This window comes from Cannabis sativa, chromosome 1 (genome assembly GCF_029168945.1).
Source record: "Cannabis sativa cultivar Pink pepper isolate KNU-18-1 chromosome 1, ASM2916894v1, whole genome shotgun sequence".
NCBI lineage: Eukaryota > Viridiplantae > Streptophyta > Magnoliopsida > Rosales > Cannabaceae > Cannabis > Cannabis sativa.
In genome coordinates this window covers 4,927,642-4,951,559 of record NC_083601.1, presented here as the reverse complement: position 1 = coordinate 4,951,559, position 23,918 = coordinate 4,927,642, and the positions used below count along the sequence as shown (strand labels likewise).

The following is a 23,918-nucleotide window of genomic DNA, read 5'->3' as shown; positions in this document are numbered from 1 at the left end:
TTGGGTTGGTCAGTTTAATTCGGGTTGAATGAGTGGGTTGGTATTATTTTCAACCCAACCAATATAAAAATTAAACGGGTTATATTTTCGTCGGGTTATTTGGTTTGCATTATTTGTCTAGTTATGTCGGTTTGATTTGAGTGGATTATTCGATTTGGACTGTTTACAAAACTTTATGTACAACCCTACTAAATAGGTGTACATAAAACTTAAAAAAAAAGAAGTGAGAAGAATCGCAATCTTATCATAGACTTGTACCGTGTGTGGACCCAAGAATTTTATTTAAAATGAAGACACAATGAAAATTAAATTGAAAAAAAGAAAACATATTAATGTAGGAGAAAAATACAAAAAAATTTCTTATTTTTCTTTTTTCATTTTCCTTTTGAGGAACCATTATTTATTTATTTTTAGCTAATTAAAATTTTTGTCCCTAAATTTCAACAAGTACCAAATTATATCCCCTAAATTTTTTTTGTCGTTAAAAATTTCCCCTGAATTATTGAGATTGTTAGAATTAAAAACATCTGTCTAATTTCATTCAATTTTACTATTTCAGTGATTGTTTTTGTACTAAATCATGCTCTCAAACTTTGATATCTAGCAAATCATGCCCCTCAAACTTTGACATATACTAAATTATGCCCCTGAACTTTCATTCATATTAATTTTTTTTTTACTAAAATTGGACAAAAGTCTTTAAATTCAACAATCTCAATAGTTCATGGAGCATTTTTAACGACCTTAAAAGTTCAGGGGCATGATTTTGTACATGTCAAAGTTTGGGGGAAAAAAAATCATAATTAACCTTTATTTTTTAATTAAAGTATTGGCTAATTAGGATTTTTCCATCCGAACTTTGACATGTACCAAATCATGCCCCCTGAACTTTTTTGGCCGTTAAAAATTCCCCCCGAACTATTGAGATTGTTAGATGTAAGGACTTTTGTCTAAATTCATTCAATTTTACTGTTTCAGTGATTGTTTATGTACTAAACCATACTCCCAAGACTTTGATATCTGCCAAATCATGCCCCTCAAACTTTGATATGTACTAAATCATACCCCTTGAACTTTCATCCATGTTAATTTTTTTTTTTTACTAAAATTAGACAAAAGTCCTTAAATCTAACAATCTCAATAGTTCAGGGGGAATTTTTAACAGCCAAAAAAGTTCAGGGAGCATGATTTGGTACATGTTAAAGTTTAGAGAAAAAAAAAAAATACTAATTAGCCTAAAGTATTTATATATACATTACAATGCATAAGACCCCACAACATCTTTGGCCGTTTACGTTAGGTTAAAGTGGTTTTATTTATTTTTACTCAAAACTTTTGAGTTTAGATTCCTGAGACTAGTATGGTCTGGGTTTGTATTTGGGTTCTTGAATTCAAATTGGAGATTGGGGTTTACATTGTATTACAATTTTTAGTTATAATCATTAATACAACACATTAATTTATTTAAATATAATGTTATTTATTATTAAATACAGTACGACCTTTATACCACCTACCAAACGAACCTTAAAAGTATAAATAGAAGTAGGGTTAGTCATCAAATCGCTCAAAAAAATATGGTTTAAAATTCTTTGGGGAAATTGCGGTGCGGTCGCGGTTTGAATTTTTCCTAAATTGCGCGGTGAGGTGCTGTTTGCGGTTTTGAATTGTTAATATGCGGTTCAAACTGTACTGCACCGCATATAATAATAATACTAATTTTTATATTTATTTAGGTCCAATATGTAAAGGCCCACCAAAAGCCTACTAATTATTGTATTGTTAAAACTTGAATTTTCTTTTTTCATATTTATTTTCAAGTCTTATGGTATTTTTGACAAGCGTTACTCAAGTTTTGTTGTATTTATGATAGTTTAATTATTTGGTGATAGTCAAAATCGCACTACACCACACTATTTTTTTGCAGTTTTTTAGTTTTGTGATGCACGTACGGTTTAGGAAATTAGAAAAAATGCATGTGTGAGTTGATTTAAAAAAATAATCAAAAATTGCATAGAAATGCTAAAAGGTAACAGTGGTGCTTATCACCCTCCTATATGTAAATATCTCTATTAATCAAATTAAGTATTGAGTCGTATATAGTTTAGGGTGATTCTACAATACACCCCCTAAAAAAAGATGTACTGATGCACCCTTAATTTGTTTCGGCATCCAGAAAAAGTTTTTAGTCTAATTTTTTTTCATATCCATGTACGTTATAGCTATTTAAGATATCCTACAAAATTTTGAAAAATTCGGAATAATTTACAATATAGAAAATAATGTTTAAACAGTCTATTTTACACGCGTATAAAATAAATTAGTCACGCGTGCAACACACTGTTTGAACATAATTTTCGGCGTGTTAAACTTTTCCAAATTTCTTAAAATTTTGCAGGATGTCTTAAATAACTATAACGTACATGACCATGAGAAAAAATTTGACTAAAAAATTATTTCGGATGCTAAAACAAATAGGGCTGCATCAATATATTCATTTTAAGGGGGTGCATTGTAAAATTTTCCTATAGTTTAATATATAACCAATTGTAAATTTACATGTAGGATCAGTCGTATATAATACGGGTGTCCAATAACAAAACTCAAAAACCACACCAATCGCCAACACCCAACAGTGCTGAATGAAAGTGTAAAATTACGAGAAACGAAGCGATGGAGGATCAGTCGGGGTATTTTCGGCTTTTAATTGCTGGAGAACCCCAAATTATTTGGCGCCAATTCCACAGGTCAATATATCAAAATAAATACTTCTTTGCCGCCTTGGCCACAGGTTTCATTTCTCAGCTTCTCTAAAAATGCAGCGTCAGAAGACCATCTTCTCCTTCTTCCAGAAACCCGCGCCGGTAAACCCTAGCTCCGGCAGCCAGCTTGTCTCTCAAGTTCCGGTGACGGAATCGGCTTTGGAGATCAAAGGAACCGACACTCCGCCGGAAAAAGTGCCTCGTCAGATTTTCCCGGCGAGTTATGTCGCAAATGAGAGCAAAACCGATTCATCATTGTTCTCGAGTATTATGCATAAGTTTGTGAAGCCTACTGAACGGGAGAAGCTCTCCAAAAGGTAAAGATTATTCGATAATGGATGTCTTTAGGGTTTTACTGTGATTTTTTCTACCTTTGGTGGCCTATTTGTTATTGTTTATACTTGCTTTCTGTTTATAGTCAATACAGCAATGAGAATTACGGAACGAATTTATGTTGAATACAGAATAATACGACTGATAATATGGGCACAAAACTCTTGAGTCTGGGAACTGAGTACCAAATCATCAGAGCCCAAATTCGTTATTGGATAACCAATCGTTTTTTCCCCTTCCAAACTATATATGTTAGTCACGAGAATTCTTCTGTTTGGTATGATTGATCTCGGTAAATGACATTTTTACATGCTCCTGTGATGGTTAGGTAGATGTGCCTCTGTAACATACTCTATCGGTATATGGGTTTTCATTTTGAATTTAACTTTATTTATGTAATATTTTCAGGAACAACTCACATGGAAACTCCGTGGACAACTCTATAGTTTCTGAACAGTCTATTAAACCCAAGCAATTGTCTGAACCCGGATTGGCTTCTCAGCCTTCTGGAGAGATCGGTGTTGTGAAATCCAATGGGAAAGCTAATCAAATTTGTACCGTGAATATTGAAAGTGATGATAATAATCTTGGACCAGAAACACCAGGAACACAACGTTTTGTTCCAAGATTGAAGCGAATTCAAGATGATGTTCCAGCGTCCAAGGATAAGCATGACAGATTGCTGAGTTCTAGCAAAAAACTAAAACTTTTAGAGGAATCAACAGGTTTGAATAGAAATCGTTTGGAAATATCTGAGACGGCCAGCAAGTTTGAGTGGCTTGATCCATCTCGAATCAAAGACGCTAACGGGAGGAAGCGTGATGACCCTCTTTATGACAGTACAACACTTTATATACCTGCTGACGCTTTGAAGAAAATGTCTGCATCACAAAAACAATATTGGAATGTCAAATGTCAATACATGGATGTCATGCTTTTCTTTAAAGTGGTCAGTTAAGCCTGCTTTCTTTTTTCGTGCAAGTATTGCTATATGTTTATTGGCTGAGTTTATACTCATATTTATTAAACCAAGGCACAAATCATACTTTATCAATGCAGCCAATAGTCATGTTTTAGTTCTTTGTTTTGCTACTGCATGTAATTAAGGCCATTACATACTGTCAAATGCAGGGAAAATTTTATGAGCTGTATGAAATAGATGCTGAAATAGGTCATAAGGAGCTTGATTGGAAAATAACACTAAGTGGAGTTGGAAAATGCCGGCAGGTACCAAATATGAATCTTGTTTTGTTTTAATCTATGTACTTTTATTAGCTCATGGATATGACCTAAATGTAATTTTCCGGCATTGAATATTTTGTGATGTTTGTTTAGGTTGGGGTCCCTGAAAGTGGAATTGATGATGCTGTTCAGAAGTTGGTTGCACGCGGGTAAGATAATGAAATTAATTTCTAAAAATAAATTGCAACTACTTTGAAACAAGTACAAGATAAACAATCTACTTTATGTGATTGCATGCAGACTAAGTACTATCTGATTGGTGCTAGTTTGATGTTTGAGTTAGTTATTATCTTAAGACCTCTTATAAGGGTGATAAGCTGTTGTTGAAAGCTCAATCTCTGATTGTTAATGTGATTTTCGCTGCTCTTACATGTCATATGATGCATTTTCTTAACGATATTTTTATCTCTACTTTTTGAAGGCATAAAGTTGGCCGAATTGAGCAGTTGGAAACATCTGGAGAATCAAAGGCTAGAGGTTCAACTTCTGTAAGTTTAATAGGCCAATTAAGGGGCTGATCCCAGTGTACAAAGTTCCTGTTTATTTGGTTTTATAAATATAATAATTTATAATTTGCTGTTTTTTTCTTAGTTTGCACTTGTAATTATGATCTCCTGAACCAGTTCTTTTACCACAAAGTTTTTAACTAAGTTATACTAATCTCGCTCTGAAGTCTGTTTTATCATATTTCTTAGATAACTGCTAATTTTGATTTCTAATACATAATTTTAGGTAATATCAAGAAAACTAGTTCAGGTGGTCTCACCATCAACTGCAACTGATTGTAATATAGGACCTGATGCTGTTCATCTTCTGGCGATAAAAGAGGTTTGTTATCTCCCAAATCCAGAACTATTTTCGTATTATGTTATCCAGCCAGGTCATCTCTTAGAAAGTTTCTTTGCATTACTATGATACTATCCACGTGCTTTGTTTTTTTTTTGTTTGAATCTATATCAGTGATAATTAGTGACAAGTTAACAGGTAATATCAGAAGGTTCTATTTGAACAGTTAGCTATATTTTATATTTGTCTCCCCCCTAAAAATTAAGAGGCTGCAAATTCTATCATATTGCTCACTCATAAAGAATCCAATTGCAAATCTTATAGGAGCTAACCATGGGATGATCACTTCACCTACTCCTAAAGAAGTTGAACAATTTGGAGTCCTAAATAAAATAGTAAATGCAATGGTTTAAGGGACACTAAGCCAACTTTGAATGAAGTAGGAAAGATATTTAAGAACACTTTTCATAGTTCTTTTGCAATTTTTACATGTGGGAAGAAAAAGTTAGAAATTCTATGAATTTCCTAGTAAAGATAGTCCTAATTAAAAATTGCTTTTCATCTTATGTTTGCTAATTAAGTAGTTTATCTTGAAACCTTTATATAACATTGTTACATATTCTCTTAAATGTGACTTGAAAGCAGCTGACAACTATTAACATTATGTGTATGTGTTGAATTGTATCTTCAGGGTAAGTTTGAGCAGGAAAATGGGTCAACTGTGTACGGGTTTGCTTTTGTAGATTGTGCTGCTTTAAAATTTTGGGTTGGCTCCATCAAAGATGATGCATCCTTTGCTGGTTTGGGGGCTTTATTGATGCAGGTATGTTCTGTTAACATTCTGCATGCTGACTACATTGTTTGTTTCAATCAAATTCAAAGCTTCAAAATTGAGTTAACTATCTCTTTTGGATTTGACTGTAGGTGTCACCTAAAGAAGTTTTGTATGAAAGTAGAGGTGAATTATTTTCTCAAACCAGCCATCATCTGTCCCTTAACTATTTCTTCCTTATTTTGGTCGTTATTAGCCATTTTTGAAGTTCCAACAGAACTTTGAATGTATAGTTGAGAATATCGAATATGTATTTCTGCAGGGTTATCCAAAGAAGTTCAGAAAGCACTCAGAAAGTATTCTTTAACAGGTCATTAGTCACAACTCCTTTCTAATTTTGCAGATGTTGTGCTTATACATAAACACATCCATTTTGTAAAGTTCGACTATTTCACTAGAGTAATATTCTTCTAGCAGTTACTCTAGTGTGCTCTACTTGACATATATGCTCTTCTTGTGTGCACAGATATTTTCATTACCTAGCAGTATGTGTATTTGCGTGTTAAATACACAAAATATACTATTTTAAAAAAAATAAAAAAAAACATAAAATATACTTAGTGTAATCAGTTAATTTAGATTTTGAACACTTGTTTTGAAAATATTAGAATGTTGTCTTTTTGTATTGAAACTTGTAATTAAATCAATCAAATTTTGTCTGCAGGTTCTTCATCTCCACAATTGACTCCAGTGCAGCCAACTACTGATTTTGCAGATGCTCCTGAAGTAAGAACCTTAATTCAGCTAAAAGGTTACTTCAAGGGGTCTTCAAATATGTGGGATCAATCTCTTGGCAATGTGATGCACCATGATATAACTTTGTCTGCTCTCGGGGGACTTATCAATCATCTTTCTAGATTGATGGTGAGTTTTGCCCTTTGCGCTTTTATGTGTAGTTGCTTAATGCAACCATGCCAATCCCGTTCAATGACATTAAATAATTTGTATTCAATGATGTTTTCTATTTGTTGTTGTTGTTTTCAAACAGTTAGATGATGTTTTACAAAATGGGGATGTATTACCATACCAAGTGTATAGGGGCTGCCTCAAAATGGATGGACAGACACTGATAAATCTTGAGATATTCAATAACAATGCTGATGGTGGTACTTCTGGCAAGTGCTTCTTATGCTCTTTATTTTTTAGCATTATTCATTTGAGATTATTCCCTTTTCTTTGATTTGGGGTTTTACATTGCTTTATTAACATGGTAATTAAATTTTCAGGTACATTATACAAATATCTTGATAACTGTGTGACATCATCTGGTAAGAGGCTGCTAAGGAGGTGGATCTGCCATCCGCTGAAAGATGTTGACAGAATTAATTATAGGCTTAATGTTGTCGAAGCTCTAATGCAACATCCAGAAATTATGCTAGTTGTTGCTCAGTATCTTCGGAAGCTTCCAGACCTGGAAAGGTTGTTCGGACGGATTAGGGCTACTGTTAAGTCATCAGCTACTTTGTCAGTACCTGTATATGGAAAAAAAGTGCTGAAGCAGAAAGTAAGTCTCTAATTAGGGAAACTTTTCTTGAAGGATAAGAGGGTAAACTTGTGCAAGAAAATTTTATTCCAGATATCCATCAAGTCTGTTAACATCATTTTACTCACACACTCTCTAGTTATCCACCCCTAAGACTCCATTTCTTTTGTTGGATTTTCAATAAATGAATTTATGGTAACTATATCTTGTATTATAGTTTTGGTGATGTTGTAAGCAATGGTATAAGTAAAGTGAAGTTTTCTTGCTGGGGGTAATGTGTATTCTTTAAAATTTTACCACACTAATTCACTAGGGTTTCTTGTTGCTACTTTTCTGCTTATTCAAATATTGGTTATTCATTCCATGTTTCAACTGATGCATAGTGCAGCACTGAATTTTTTACGTGTATGATAAATGAAATCTTCTGTTTTCTAACAAATAATTTTATTAATTATATTTTTTTAATAATAAAATCTTTTTGTGTGGTGCAGGTTAAGGTATTTGGGACTCTAGTGAAGGGTCTCAGGGTTGGCTTTGATTTGTTGTTGTTATTAGAGAAGGAAAAAAATGAATTTTCTCTTTTGTCAAAAATATTTAGTCTTCCTCATCTGAGTGGAAGTGGTGGGCTTGATCAATTTCTTTCTCAATTTGAAGCAGCTGTTGATAGTGACTTTCCTAATTATCAGGTCTTTTTGCATTTCTGATTTATTCATTTTTTTTGATTAGCAGTTGAATATGATTTTCATAAGTTGCTGTTTTTCTACTTTTGTATTGTGTGTAACTTCCTATGATTGTCTATGAAGATGGAGAGAATTAAGTAATTAGGGTGTTTTTTTACATAAAACTACCATTACTTTGTATTAAGGACAAGGGGAGTAAAAATCAATTCTCTAAAAATTATTTCTACAACTCAATGACTTGAATCAATTTTCTAAAAGTCAATTCTACACCTCCATGACTTGTCTTTCTCGTGAATTGGTTTCTTAGTCTTTATGAAATTTTTGTAAGGATTCATTAAGCCTGTGTTATGCACATACTATTGCTAACTGAGCTGCTGCAGGTGTTATTTTGTATGTTCACCTGTATAAATGCATATTTCAGCATTAACAGCTGGGTGTCTCCGTAAAATTTTCTGACACTGTCTTTGGTTTTGACACCAGAATCATGATGTAACAGATAGAGATGCAGAAATTATCTCTATTCTGATTGAGCTGTTCATTGAGAAAGCGAGTGAATGGTCCCAAATTATCCATGCTATCAACTGCATTGATGTGCTAAGATCCTTTGCAGTTACAGCTAGCTTTTCAAGTGGGACCATGTCAAGACCTGTCATTTTGCCTCTAACAAAAAATGTGACTTCAAATGGAGTGGCCAGACGTCCTGTACTTAAAATCAAGGGGTTGTGGCATCCATTTGCATTTGGAGATAATGGACGAGTGCCTGTCCCAAATGATGTAGTTCTTGGTGAAGATGCAAATGGTTATGGTCCACCCACGCTGTTATTAACGGGACCTAATATGGGTGGTAAATCAACTCTCTTGCGTTCCACGTGTCTAGCTGTTATACTGGCTCAGGTTTTTCTTTGTCCATTTTGTCTTTGACCATTGGAATAAGCTAATGTTTGGTCATTTTTTGTACTAAAATTTTGATGATTTGATGTCTTGCAGCTGGGCTGTTACGTGCCTGGTGAAATGTGTGTTCTCTCACTTGTGGATACTGTATTTACAAGGCTTGGTGCAACTGACCGAATCATGACAGGCGAGAGTAAGTTCTTGTTTATCAAAACTGAGACTCTTCATGATTTATATTTTATACCTGTCCTTCTAGTCTTTATTACATCTTCTCTTGTCTTAATATAAAAGTAAGATGAGAACCTTTTCATTCTTTTGAGATGGTTAGTTGATACATTGACCCTAGTGGCTTAGGAGTAAAATGAGAACATTATATGTCACGCACATGCTAATGATTTTATAGGTTCTGTAGCAGTGGTGCTGGTAGATATGGTGGATGGGTGGGGGGTTTATTAAGCGTGAAATTGCTTGAAGTGATGATAACGACGGTCTTTTCCTTTGATTTTGGGTTGTTACAGTTACTTGGTTATTGTTTTGAAGCAATCTTACCGATTGCATGATATAAGTAGTTTAAAAACAATTAGTGGTAGTCAAGTGTGGTGCGTAGCAAAGTGTATTTTTGTGCCTTGTTTTAAATTTATAGAGTTCATCTGAAAACAATTGACAACTTTTGTTAGGTACCTTCTTTATTGAGTGCACAGAAACAGCATCGATACTTCACCACGCAACTCAAGATTCTTTGGTTATTCTTGATGAATTGGGCCGAGGAACAAGCACTTTTGATGGATATGCCATTGCCTATGCTGTAAGAATACTTTCTTCTAACCACTGCACAAGGTTATATAATTTTAAAATTACAACTATGTGCACACAGACAAATACACATACCCTGCATTCCATCTAATTATAGATGATGATTTTTTCTCAATGGGAAAAGAACACGCCTTCTACCATGCTTGATGAAATCTAAGCAATTAATTAACTGTGGCCTATATTACGAGTTTGGATGTTACTGAAAAAATAAGCTCACATTTGTTTCAGGTATTTCGACATCTCATTGAAAAAGTCAATTGCCGATTACTCTTTGCAACTCACTACCACCCACTGACCAAGGAATTTGCTTCTCATCCACATGTCCTCGTTCAACATATGGCCTGCTATTTCAAGCCAAAATCTGAATCATTTTCCCAGAATGAGGATCTTGTTTTTCTATACCAGCTCACCTCAGGAGCATGTCCAGAGAGCTATGGCTTGCAAGTGGCAACCATGGCTGGAATTCCGCAGAAGGTGGTCAATGCCGCTTCAAAGGCTGGCCGAATAATGAAGAAATCAATAGTTGGAGATAGTTTTAAGAGTAGTGAAGGGAGAGCAGAGTTCTCAACTCTCCACGAGGAGTGGTTAAAGAGTCTTATGAATATCTCATTGGTTGGAAGTTCTAAATCTCCTGATGAAGAAGATGATGTTTTTGACACTTTGCTTTGCTTGTGGCACGAGCTAAAGAGCTCGTATCGGTCGGGGCAAATAAAGTAAAAAGGCACGTTTCTTTGTCTTTTTTTTTGGTTAATGTAAATTTGTAGTTCTCATTAATTACGAGTATTAACTATTAAGACAGCTTTGATACGAGAAATCATAATCCTACCACTGCCTTTGTTGCGTTTGTTTTTCTGGTTGAGAAAATAAAAATGATGCAACGGTAATAAGAATTTCATTTTTCTAATAGAAAAGTAATGATAATAATATCTCAAGCACAGCGAAAGAGTTGTATAAATTCATTCTGTGGGAGGGTCAGAAAACTAATTGGAAAAAGTAAATTTGAAGAATCATTGGATTTATTATAAAGTATTAGTATTTAGTATTTATCCAAAAAAGTAAGAAAGTTCCGTTTGCTGAAAAAACAGAAGGCTAAGGACAAGGAAAGGAAAACAATGTTTCATGTAAAAGAAATGAATACATCTAGAAAATTCCGTGCCACGAATCTTGAACTTTTTCAGCATATTTCCACGCTGCTCATGATTGTTAGCTTTATAATTTAACTAACCGAAATGATAGTGATTTGTATGAATATAACAGTGTGAAACTGTGATAATGATATGACCACTCTTAAACAAACTCCTTCAATCATGATATATTAGAATGCAAGCAACCAAAATGCCATATTTTATCTTAACCTGTGACTTTGAGTTCTTTTTAAAAAAAAATCATATAGCCTATAAGCTCTCAAAATTCTCAATCACCAATCTCTATGATCTCCCACTTTTGCACATCATGGCTAGAAGAACAACACGAGTTCTTGATCCAATCTATCTGATGAACACAGCTGAGATATTCAAAGAGTCAATCAGAGTCATACTTCTCTATCCAACTCAGTTTCATTCCATATCCACCTTCCTTTTTTCTCCTCTACCCATCTCACTTTTCATCTCACACTTTCTCATCCACCATTTCCCCAAAATACCTTCATCAACATTTACTATAACCCACAATTTGTTTGGTCCTCTGCCTACCATGCTCTCCAAAACCATAGTTCACATCATTATATGCTTCCCTTCATCTATAACTTTCTCTCTTCTAGGCAGAGCCGCAACAGTTCAAGCAGTCTCAGACATTTACAGCAGAATAAGTATTGACGGAAGAAGATTGCTTATGAGAAGCGGTTCGGCATGGATTAAGCTTCTCCATACAACTTTCTGGGAACTTGTCATAGTTTTTGGCCTACTTGGAATTTTCATTCTCAGTCTTGTAATAGTGCCAAAGATATTTCATGCATTTGGTATTTGTTCAGAAATATTTGGATTCTCGGGTGTCCTTGGAGTCTTAGGGATACTCTACTGTGTGGCATTTGCACATGTTATGGTTCTGGGGAACCTAGCTAGGGTTATATCAGTACTTGAGGGAGAGTGTTATGGATTTGAGTCATTGCTGAAGGCCAAGACTCTCATGGAAGGTAGGCGACAAACAGCTTTGGTCATAGCTTTGTTGAGCAATGTAGGTTTTAGACTAGTTGAGTGTGTTTTTGAGTTCAGATTGTGTAAGGGGATTAATTTATGGGAAGGTCCTATGTTGGTTTCCATGTATTCGTCAGTGCTTGTTTTTGAGACGGTCATGAATGTCGTATTCTATTATTCGTGTAAATCTTTTGATGATGATCAATAACATAGGCTCAAGACTTTACTATTTCATTTTAATTTTCATGTTTTCTATTTCATCTATCTATGAATTTTGCTTATGAAAATATGGAAGCTTAATGAAGAAAAGGGCACATCGGCAAAACCTTTAGGCTCTTTAATATTGCCAACTTACCAGGATTTTAAAGTTGCCAAGAAGCTATTGATTGAATAATAAATTTTTAAGAAAAAAACTATAGTGAAGAAAGTAAATACATCATATATTCATATGACACGATATAAGATTACAAATGGGGTGTACATATTATCACCGTTTGAGCAAGTCTCATCGTTTCGCTAGGCAAAGCCCTTCCTTGACCACAATGCAGATGCTTCTTTCACCACAGCAGTTGTGACAAAATACAGATCACCATGTTTCTCTGGGCTCAAACTCCTGATTCAAAACAAGATTGTTTCATTTGAAATTGATCACAAGTAAAATCAGGACTAATCTGCATAACTCATACAGAATTGGAACAAGAAAAAAAGTAGATAAAATTTCATGTAAGGCATTATTCCAATACTAAGTGTGAGAAGCTTCAGGCTGAGCAATTCAAGCCTTGTGAACGTGGCCATGCTTGTGTTGTTGGTGGCCAACACCACATGCCCAAGAAACAAAAGCGTGGAGGGTGTTTGACACCATAACTAAAAAATTGTCCTTTCTGTTTTTAAAAACTTTTCTAGCTAGACTTGATAATAATATGTATCAGCAAAGTTAGCAGAGAACTCGTTTTGACTCTCAAATTATATATGCATTTCTGCTCCCCCAAAAAACAAAAGAATGACTAAAAGCATAACTTCAAATGAAAAAAAAAAACAAATAAAAATGACTTGACCATCCGTTTCAAAAAGAAAATCACACTGCAGTGGGGTAGAAAGCACTCGCTACATCAATAAATAAGCAATGTCCAACAAAAACAAGCATTAAACCAATGGGAGTTGTGGCATGATTCATAACAATAAGCACCTAACAGTAAAGTTACTAGTTTAACTCCAATTCTACAAGAAGTTTGGCATCTTGTACTTACCGGCGGCATTAACACCTTGAAAAGAAAAAACAGATCATCGTTTCCTATAAGAGCTTCATAAGAAATAGACACCATGGTCAATTAAAACCATGAGCCTAAATGATCCCAATGTGTAGATATATAAGACCTGACGAGTAATCAAATATCAATACTATGTAATTTCAGCAAAACTAACGTAGTAATAGTAAGTATGACTGTATGACCATACTACTTACCCGTATCAGTCGCTAAAGTCCTCAGCAGAAGCACCCGTATCCTGGTCTTCCTCCACCACCGCCTCAGCCTCAGCCTCAGCCTCACCATCATCGTCATCTTCTTCTTCTTCAACATCATCTTCTTCTTCATCATCATCATCATCATCATCATCATCATCATCATCATCATCATCTTCATCTTCATCTTCTTCTTCCTCCTTCCGGATTTTTGCAATCTCAGCTTCAGTCTTCTCCATTATCTGCTTCTTCTGCAGCTCCAATTCTTTAGAAAAATCCTTCCTCAACTTCTCCAACTCCATCATCTGGTGCCTCTTGCTATTCTCAATCTTCCCATAAATCTCACCAAACTGATTAATTGAATCAGTCAACACCTTAAACGATTCGGAAGAGGAAGACCCTTTATCCGAATCTCTCCCACCTTTCCCATCCTCAGTTTCATCCTCAGACGCCTCTGATTCCATAGGACTATCCCTCATCTCATCAAACCCATCCGACCTATCCAAATAGACCCTTGTATTCATAAACACAAACTCACCCGAATCAACCCCACAAGCAAGACCATAGTCCTGTCTTGGAGAAGAAGCCATTAACATATCTATCTTCTTAAAGAAACCCCATTTGCTAGATGTCAATCCCATTTGCTCCATTTTCAACTTCTCCTTCTTGTACTTGTTCTTCAATAATTCCAACATATTTCGGCACTGACTCTCTTTCCTCTCAATCTTCGAAGCCTCAGAAACTTTCTCCGCTACCTCTTCCCAATCCTCCGACCTCAAACTCTTCCGCCCCAGTTGAAGAAACCTATTTCCCCAAACCTCCAACAGCACAAACATTCCATGCTCAGTCCAATCATCATCGCCAACCCTAGAGAAATTTCGACCCGAATCCGACAGGCTGACCCGAGGAGAGAACTCGTATGCCGAAACCAAATTCTTCAGCCTTCTTTTCTTCGGATGCCTCAAGAAATCTTCCTCCTCATCGAAATTACGACTACCCCCATTTACGTTCCCGTCTTCGTGTTCGGTTTCTTCGTTGAGATCATCCATTTCGTCATCTTCATCATAATCGTGGTTGAAATTGGCAATTGGGCGAGTAAATGGGATGTTTCGAGTACGAGTCCTTTGCCTTTGGGGGTTAGAGTTAGAGTTAGAGAAACCATATGGAATTGGAGTATAAGATTTACGAGGGTACCTTGGATTATCGTCGCCAATGCCTTCCATCCCCGAAAAATCAATGAACACTAACTCAGTCAGACTCTCCAAGACGATTTATCGAATCAAAGATATTTCTTTCGAAAATATACTTCTTTTGGTAAAATCATATATACTAAATACGACACGTCGTTTCTTATGAGTCGGCTACTGCACGTCGTTTGATGTATCACCCCTGTATTTATTCTTACTATTATTAAATTCATCATATTGTTGTAGCTTGTAATGTAGTTTTAATTTTCTTCAAGATTGAATTTGAACTTGTTGATACTTGTGTAGTGTGCATGCGAATCCCTTGTGTGGTCTGGGTAGTTTGAAAACCATTAATGTCGTTCGGTTCTCAAGGAAAAGAAATAATAATAACAATAATAATATTAAGATTAGAGAGGTAGTTGCATGAGAAAGTCATGGACACCATGAATGCTTGTACATGCAATGCCAATTGACCCAATCACGTAAACCGGCATGTAATTAAATCGACCTAGATTGCATCTAAAGAAAGCCATGGTGGTACTTGGTAGTGGTCTCTCCAACTTCCAACAATCTCATTTATTTACTTATATTTTGAATCTATACATTGTGCTCTATATAAAGCCATGCTACATCAAAGAGTTTCAAGCTTCAGAAATATATTTCATGCAAAATAATGGCGGGGATGGGGAAGTTGGTGGTTTTATGGGTTGTCTATGTATTGGTTATATTAGCTTGGGATATTGGTGTTGAAGGAAGGAGGCTGGAGGAAAAGAAGGGCCGTGGCTCTGGCCCTGGGGAAGTGAAGAAGCCAGAGTGGTTTTTCGATGGTTTTCCGAGCTGGGGTGGCGGCAAAGGATTGGGGTTTGGGCATTCTATTAGTTTTGGCAAAGGTTACGGGTCCAATTTTGGTTTTGGATCCAAACCTGGGTTTGGTTTAGGAAAGCCTGGTTGTTTTGGGAAAGGCAGTGGTGTAGCAGGTGGCATTGGCAGCGGAGGCGGCTTTGGTGGCTTTGGCAGTGGGGGTGGGTTAGGTGGTGGCATTGGCGGTGGGGGGAAGCCGCATAAGAAAAATGATGACAAGAATCATCAAGCTGGTGGTGGACTAGGAGGAGGCGTCGGCAAAGGAGTGGGAGGTGGTGCAGGGGTGGGTGGTAAGGGCGGTGGCCGAGGTATTAGAGGTGGATTTGGTGGAGGAATTGGCAAAGGCAGCAGTAGTTCCGGAGGAGGGATTGGTGGTGGGCTTGGGGGTAGTTCTGGCGAAGGGGGTGGCATTGGATTTGGTGGAGGAATGGGGAAAGGGATTGGTGGTGGGGGAGGTTTTGGTGGCGGCGGTGGCTTCGGTGGAGGTGTTGGTGGCGGCTTTGGAGGAGGCACCGGTGGAGGTGGAGGTGTTGGTGGCGGTTTTGGAGGTGGTGGAGGCGGTGGAGGCTTTGTTGGTGGCAAGAACTAGTGCAGCTGAAGCTAACATTAGTATCAGTACTAGAAAGTTTTTTTTTGTTTTTTATGTGGTCTACTAATACAAAAGCTGAAATGAAGTATCTAATATTGTTGTCTTAGTAGTAGTAAGCTCAGCTTTGTTATCTTCTGTTTTAACGTCAGTGTTATGATGCTATGCTAATGTGTTATTAACAAAAATGAACTCAACATATAATATGTCATAACAGCAATTTGAATCAAAAAATTATGCAAAAACAGTTTGTGCGCTGTTTATTAACGAGCGACTCTGTTTTTCTCTGCTTTTCATTCATAGACGGGCAGTACGCATACAATGTTGTTTGATTGATCCATACAAATATATCTACCATTTTCTAACCTGTAGCTGTAAGCCTGTAAATGAGTGTGTTTGTGAATTGTGAGTAAGTATACATATGTGCACAGATTCTCTTTCCATATTGTCTCAGTCGTTTTTTAGGTACTCTGCTGAAACTCATGTCATTAAGCAGAATTCCATTCCCACGTACTTGTTTGTGAGAGGGTAGTATTAATTACGATCCACTTCACATCTCGATTATGGTAATGCTTCCCATGATGATGATATGTCACTCACAGCTTCTTCTACCGTCAAATATAGTCCCTTGGATCCAAATGAATCCATTATCTTTGAACAGTGGAGCTTCTCCATTACACTTGCCGCAGGGTTCACCAAAACCATCTACAAAGTCCAAATCAAAGCTACATTTAATATATATACTTAAACAAGCAAACTACTCGTATTCAAGTGTCAATCTCAATCTTACCTGGAGAGATTTTTTGGCTAGAGTCATTTTAAGTTCTGATACAAGTTCAAGACCATTGGTATCTATATCTGTTACAGCTGAAAAATACAAGCAAAAATGAATCAATGGTAAGATTTGGTTGTATAACTAACAGGTTAATAACAAAAATATAATTACATTACCAGTCATATCAATGATTAAACATTTCAAAGGTAACTCATTGTCTCTTAGAATCCTTTCTTCTTCATCTCGAATCCATCTTAATATCCTAGAAGAAATAAAACGAGTCAAATGTCAAATACAATTTCAAAATTTACCATATATGCGAAAAAAAAACTTTGTAGTTTGTAGACAGCAAATTATACATAATGAATAATCACAAGTGTAAGAGAGTATATTACTATAGTTGGAAAAGTTGGAAGGAAGGGAGGAAATTACTATTACTAAGTACTAACCTCTCTTGGAGGTAAGTTGAGTTAAGAAAGTAGATGGGAGATTCAATTCCCAAAATGAGGAAGGAAGGAACTCTTTTGGTATCTGTGTAACGATAAAGACTGTTGTAGATTTGAGTTCCTGGTATGTTTCCCAAAACTATAGTGTTTGGCCTTGCCAAGTGTAAAATTACCTTGAACACTGAAGCTCCAATCTACAAATCCCAAAACAGAACAGTTAGATATCAAAGAAAGTAATGAAAATTTTTGTTTGATAACTACTATATTTTAAAGAGAGTAAGACAATGTAGAAGTATTACAGCAACAAGAAGGCCAGTCTGTACAGAGACGAATAGAACACCAAAAAATGAACAAGAACAAGCCAAGAAATCAAGCTTGTCAAGCCTCCAAAGATTGACCATAGCCTTAACATCGATCAGTCCAACAACAGCCGTTATGATAATTGCAGCTAATGTCACATCTGGTGTGTGAATAAATAGTTGCATGAGAAATAGCATAGTCACAAGCACAACTATTCCTGTCATAGTATTTGAGAGTTGTGTTCTTCCTCCTACATCGTAATTTACCGCAGACCGCGAGAATGAACCTAATATAATTGTCAAGATTTTTGAGTTAAAACATTGATAATGTGTGGTAATTTAATATCATATATAATATGCATGATACATGATCTATACACACTCCCAATTGATTTTGAGACAGAACCTAATAGTTATTACCATACATCTCATCCTATTTTACTTTTTCAACCATACTTCCACATTCTAACATCAAATTTGATAGTGGATATGATTAAAAAACTTTGAGTACATATCTTCATATATATATATATATATAGAATTATATTGTATTATCACCTGTTGTTACAAAGCATGAACAGCAAGCACCAGCTATATTCATAAGCCCAAGTGCCAACATTTCTCTATTCCCATCAATTTGATAGTTTTGCAATGAAGCAAATGTTCTTCCAACTGCAATTCCTTCCTATTGATTGAATCCAATCCAAACAGCCAACAAAATAGAAAGTTTAAAGTGTATACCACTAAGATCAAAAATAATATTTGTGAAAATCTCAATATATAATTAATGAATCTTGGCCATTTAATCTCATCAAAAGAACATACCAACAAATGGACCCTCATTTGGAACCAGTACTTCCAAATGGTTGAACATATGATCTAATATTATGTATTAATATACAAAAACATTATAATTATAGGAATAAAAGAGTGGAACGTACTGCAAGAGATAATATGCCGGCTAAAATGCCTATTTCGATAGCACGACCCATGTATGGATCAATTTTGAAGTACAATAAGTTTGCTGAAGGAGGGTTGATACCATTTGGAAGCTTACCAATCTGCTTATGACAATAATTAACCAATAAACTAAATGGGGTTAAAATTTTATCACTATTTATAGTATATTTAATACAAGTATACAAGTATCTGCATAAATATAATTAAGTGTATATTTAAGATCTTGTTGAGTTAGTTCAGTCATTTTATCAGTAACGTGGTGAGCAAGGTTAAATATTAAATGGAGGAGTAACATATTCTTACTTGCCTTAGGAACATGTTTGAATTTCGTTTGGAGGATAAATGCCACGAGAGTTGAAAAAACAACAGAAGCCAATGGTGCAGCTGCTGAAACCCAGAAGAACTTTGGCCATTTTGAGCTCTGGTATTTATAAATATATAAGATATTCAAATGTATAATAAAGTATTTACACTTGCTCTGAGCAATAATATGAATATAAATAGTAACTACATCATTACTTACAATTCGTTTTGCTCCTAGTAGAAATGTCAGGAAACAGAAACCCATTATGATGATTTGGCCAGACCACTGAAAAATCATAAACATTTTTATTAGGCCCAAAAAAGAAAATAATTAGGAAACAATTAATATTATCAAGTAATAAAGAAATTGAAGCACCTCATTTCTATATTTGAAGAGAGTGGAGATTACAGGAAGTAGTTGCATCTCATTAGTGGAGCGAGTTAACCCAAGCAATCCTTGAAGCTGCTGGAGTGACACAAGGATGGCTACTCCAGCCATAAATCCAATCAGCGTTGCCTTTGATAGAAAATCAAGAATGAAGCCTAACCTAAAACAGTCATCACCTCAACACAATAAATAACTCTCTTATATATTCATTTTTTTTAATAATATTTATTTCAGTTCAAAATATATATATAAAAAAAATACATTTATCTTATTTTACCAAAATACAATTTCTAAATATAATATTATTACCTAAAAAGGCCGAAAGAAGCTTGAAACAAGCCAGCAAAAAAGGTAGCTGTGAATGCAAGTCTGAGATGGAGATGTGGTTCACTAACCATTTGGCTAATCATTGTCCCCATCACCAATGTTGCCGTCGACGTTGGTCCTACCGCTAAATGTCTTGAACTCCCTAGAATCGAATATATCACCGGTGGCACAAAGCTTGAATCTAATCATCATCATCAACACACAAAAAAACTACTAATTAAGAAATGATAATTAAGAAGAGAAGAAAATGTTTAAATTAAAAATAATGAACTCAACTCACATAGCCCAACTATTGGAGGCAATTTCGCTAGTTTAGCATAGTTAATACCCTGAAATAATAATAATAATAATAGTAATAATGATCATCAAAGAATTAATATAAATTAATTAATTAAACACTATATATATTATATAAGTAATAAGTACCTGTGGGATGGCCAAACTAGAAAGGGTGATGCCAGCAATGAGATCAGATCTAAAGAGGATGAAATTGTAATTAGGCAACCATTGTAAGATATAGAAGAAGCTCCGAATAGCTCTGTACAGTTTCTCCCGAACTGTAAGGTTTTTGAAACTGAAAAGAGGATCATCCGGGAAGAATATCTCAAACAATTTGTGCTTAAGTTTCTCACCACTTGAAAAGAATGGTGGTAAAATCACTGGGTGGATCATCCTTTCTAATACTACTTGTTGCCCGCCCTCCATATTTATCCTCATCATCATCCTATTCCTATCATCATCATCTTCATCACTATTGTTATTTTCTCTTATTTGATCTAATAATACTCCTTTCTTCTTATAATCACGATCATCATGATCATGATCATTACTACCGACTGGTATTTTCATTCTTCTACCTTTTTCTCTTTTAATTTGTTTATTTATTTATGAATATATATTAGTCAGTTCGATCAAGTGATCATATACGTATATAGCTAGGAGGAATATATGTTAGAAAAGGAAATTATATATTAATTAAAGTATCATTATATGATCAGACAACAGAGAGGAACTACTTGGCTTACTTAATACTTGGTTGAGAAAATAATTAATTGAGAAGAGAGATTAGAAAGATATGTGGTATAGTATAGACATGCAGTTATAATAGTACTTGGTTAAGAGTTAATTCTTATTTGGGGGAAAAAGCTTCATCTGCATGGTTTTTATATGAATATATGTATACGTACTCCAAGACACGTGCATATATGGAAAGCATTATACTTATATGGTAACGTGGTGTGCATATTCATTAAATATATGATTTGTTCTTATCTGAAATTATACTAATTTCATTGTTTTTTATTATTATTATTATTTTGTACGGTTGGGGAATATTTTTGACCAGAGAAATAAATGCCTGATTTCTACAAAGGCTTTTCAAAGTGTTTTAAGACGAGATCCGTTTATTTAGAAAGCATTAGTAGTGTTTTAAGGTTTCTTATTTTATATATTTTTATTTTTAATCTAATTGAGGCGAGTTTAAGTTAATTATGAATCATATCGAAGAAGATTCTAAAATGATTATGCTAGAAAATAAATATTAAACTAAAAAAGCCAACAGACATATAACCGGAGCTACTAATTCTTTTGTGTTTTATTTTATTTATTTAAGGATATTGGTTATAAATTATTATTATTATTATTATTTACCGAAATTTTCATAAACTAACTAAACAAGATCTTAAGAAATAAATAAAGCAATAATAAAGAAGACAAAATTTTTTATGTGATTTAATCGTTAATGAACCCTAGTTCATGAGTAATGACTATATTGACCTTGAAAGACTTATATGATATTTTATAGTAATAGTTACAAGAATACCCTAACTCTACCTAGAAGAAGAAAGCTTAGAGGAAATTCAACAGAGCTTTGGCTATCTATCTTTCGCTCTCCCATTTGAAGGAAAATGAAGAGATATTTATAGGCTAAGGTGCGGGTATAGACATGCCCATGACATGCTTGGATTTTTCCAATAAGTCTACTATTGGGGTAAAATACTTGTAAAGAATTGACTACCCAGAAGGTTTTTGCTCATGTGGAAAGGCAGTTGGACAATGGGGACTATTGTTGGCACATGACACGTGTCACCAAAAATTTTTACCTTGAAAAGAAGACGCCTAGACAAACCATCAAGCGAAAAGGTGGGGTGTGCGCACTACCATGGTCTAACGCAGGGGACAAGATCTGATCCTATGTCAGAAAAAGGAATAACCGTGGCTAGGACGATTTGGGTCTCTCTTCACATTAGACGTTGGACTTCTTTTAGGTAGTTAGTGTCCGTGTTGGACTCTTTGGGTGCCTTCCAGGTGTCGGAGGGACACATGTGGAGCTTGACTTTCTTCGAGTTCTAGAGAGACAGTAAGGCTTCTGGGTCTCGAATGGCAATATGCTGCGGGACAAGTCTTTGTGCAGCCCTTGGGCTCAATCTGTTCCCGATTTTTGTATAGCTTCTCTGCAAACCCTGGCTAATTAAGGAGACTTAATTAGTGATCCTTTAAATCGATACTACTCACTTTTATGACACGTTCCTCTATTCGAAAACACAAATAACATTTACCCCCAAGCTTTTGTGAATCTTGAGTGGCAGAAGCTTGCAACCTTTTTTCGAACCATTGAAATATAATGTGACACATAGGGACTTTTGAGAATATCGAAGTATCCTTTCTATCTGGCCTTAAGCAACTAAAAGGTCAAAAAATTCTCTACAGGGTATAACTTGCAGTTTACGCGTCTAGTTTCTTTAATGAGTATGTAGACAATACGCGTTTGCTGAGAGCGTGTTTTCCATGGAAAACCCTACTGGCATTAGGGTCATTGACGTGATAACTCTTTAATGCACACTGCGCTCGAGGCATGTAATGATGAAAAGCGAGTGCTTTGATCGAGGCGAGGGAAATTAAATGCCATCTTTTCACTTCCTTAACCGTTAGATCGCTTTGAGTCCTTTGAGAATGAGATTTGGGCCGTCAATTTTCAAATTGTGTGGATTGATCTCGATTATAGATAGACACGAAATAAGCCATCTTCCTCTTTTTACCATCTCACGTTTTCAAAATTTCTTCATTCTCAACATCCTCGAACTAGAGCCAAAGCCCAGACCGAGTAACTTTAAAGTTTCTCAAACCATTACCAGTGAATGCGCGAAAGCTTTGACACTCTCATAAATTTCTTGCTACGAATCAGGACACGACATTTCCCACATGCTTTGCCTCTTGACCTTGACACCATTCACCCCCAGCCAAATGAAGGGTTCATTGCAGAAGTAGTCTTTGATCGCATTATCGACTGGCCAAAAGGTTTTTGAATCACCATCAACGATCATTCTCCTCTTCTGAGTCGTATCACAAGTATGAATTTCAAAACTGGTCAATATTCTTGATTTTATGCTAGGATAAAATTGTATTTTTGAGCTTTACTCTGAATTCCCTCGCATGCGACTGCCTAGAGAAAAAATTTAGGATGGTGTGGTAGTGAATCGATTAGAGTGGATAATGTTGAATCATGAGCGTATTTGCATGTTTCTGGAAAATTGGTGATAGAATATGAACTGAGCTTGAGTGGGAAATTTTTGTGAAACTTTGGGTTAATTTCGCCTCGGCCTGCCCATCTGGAGTTGTTAGGGCTCTAAATGGGCTTGTTCTATTCATTTTTCTTTAGGTTCCTAGTCACTTTGAGGTATCATTTTGCGAGGATGAAGCTTTTCGAGTGATGAGTCCAGTGGAGACCTCTCCAAGCAATTTTAGGGGAGGCTTTCCCCAATACTCGCACGGTCCTTATGATATTAGGTATTTTAATTGCTAGGTTTCTCATTTCTTTTTATTTTCCAGTGACTAATTCAAATGACAAGTTCAACCTTAAGGCGGGCAATATTGAGGATGCACAGACAATGACATCTGCAGTTTCAACATGACCCCATCCTTGAGGTTATCCTTGAGGATGCCCCAACCGCGGAAGCAGAGAGGATCAGGGGCAAAAGGAAAGACCAAAGCTTCACTTTCCGCGCCTATTATTTACAATGACTCCATCTGGGAGATGGATCAAAATACCAATAGCTTCAGATCCTACAGGATGATGGAACTGTACATAACCGAAGCGAGAGTTCGTAACATTCATGGACTAATGTTGCATAGACTATCAATGGCGAAGCAGTCGGCCTCTCGAAGCACCAACATGTTCAATGCCTAAAGCTTTATTTTTAAGAAATTTTTTATGTATGTTTTTAGATGTTTAAAATGAGTATTGAAAAAAAATTACAATAAAACACTAAAATAGTGTCCAAAAGAAAAAGTCAAAACTGTTAGAGATTTTATAACAATGGAAGAAAATCAAGATTTATTACAACTCTATTGTAAAATAATACAAGGACTAAAAT

The 23,918-nt window shown here is 35.5% G+C and overlaps 5 protein-coding genes across 8 annotated transcripts; 3 read left to right on the top strand and 2 right to left on the bottom strand.

Annotated features, from left to right (window-relative positions):
- Positions 1-2,615: 2,615 nt before the first annotated feature.
- Positions 2,616-10,666, top strand: LOC115705470 (DNA mismatch repair protein MSH7). Its single transcript, XM_030632807.2, has 17 exons — positions 2,616-3,079; positions 3,504-4,044; positions 4,227-4,322; positions 4,431-4,486; positions 4,759-4,825; positions 5,070-5,165; positions 5,815-5,946; positions 6,048-6,081; positions 6,218-6,265; positions 6,620-6,819; positions 6,944-7,070; positions 7,182-7,459; positions 7,930-8,124; positions 8,599-9,012; positions 9,106-9,202; positions 9,687-9,814; positions 10,051-10,666. Exons 1-17 carry the CDS (start codon positions 2,817-2,819, stop codon positions 10,537-10,539), a joined length of 3,261 nt encoding a protein of 1,086 aa, XP_030488667.2. The 5' UTR covers positions 2,616-2,816; the 3' UTR covers positions 10,540-10,666.
- A 608-nt stretch (positions 10,667-11,274) lies between these two features.
- LOC115703719 (uncharacterized) lies at positions 11,275-12,162 on the top strand. Its single transcript, XM_030630953.2, has one exon. It carries the CDS (start codon positions 11,275-11,277, stop codon positions 12,160-12,162), a length of 888 nt encoding a protein of 295 aa, XP_030486813.2.
- Positions 12,163-12,270: 108 nt separating this feature from the next.
- Positions 12,271-14,705, bottom strand: LOC115705472 (trihelix transcription factor ENAP1). 4 transcript variants are annotated; one of them, XR_004009471.2, is made up of 3 exons: positions 13,417-14,704; positions 13,202-13,328; positions 12,271-12,625 (listed from the first exon to the last, which is right to left on the bottom strand). XR_004009471.2 is itself a non-coding variant. In XM_030632810.2 (2 exons), exon 1 carries the CDS (start codon positions 14,634-14,636, stop codon positions 13,422-13,424), a length of 1,215 nt encoding a protein of 404 aa, XP_030488670.2. In that variant the 5' UTR covers positions 14,637-14,705; the 3' UTR covers positions 12,271-12,625; positions 13,417-13,421. The 4 variants fall into 4 exon arrangements, 2 of the variants coding, with proteins under 2 accessions (XP_030488670.2, XP_030488669.2); XR_004009470.2 differs by having other exon boundaries at positions 12,271-12,567; XM_030632810.2 differs by lacking the exon at positions 13,202-13,328 and having other exon boundaries at positions 13,417-14,705.
- Positions 14,706-15,243: 538 nt separating this feature from the next.
- Positions 15,244-20,818, bottom strand: LOC115705034 (probable sulfate transporter 3.4). The gene is made up of 13 exons (XM_030632269.2): positions 19,972-20,818; positions 19,826-19,874; positions 19,528-19,726; positions 19,207-19,378; positions 19,051-19,116; positions 18,835-18,948; positions 18,509-18,628; positions 18,126-18,252; positions 17,568-17,854; positions 17,272-17,462; positions 16,999-17,084; positions 16,838-16,914; positions 15,244-16,752 (listed from the first exon to the last, which is right to left on the bottom strand). The coding sequence occupies exons 1-13, from the start codon at positions 20,392-20,394 to the stop codon at positions 16,609-16,611; spliced, it is 2,055 nt and encodes a 684-aa protein (XP_030488129.2). The 5' UTR covers positions 20,395-20,818; the 3' UTR covers positions 15,244-16,608.
- Positions 15,274-16,050, top strand: LOC133031183 (glycine-rich protein 5-like). Its single transcript, XM_061104751.1, has one exon. The coding sequence runs from the start codon at positions 15,274-15,276 to the stop codon at positions 16,048-16,050; it is 777 nt and encodes a 258-aa protein (XP_060960734.1).
- Positions 20,819-23,918: the final 3,100 nt, after the last annotated feature.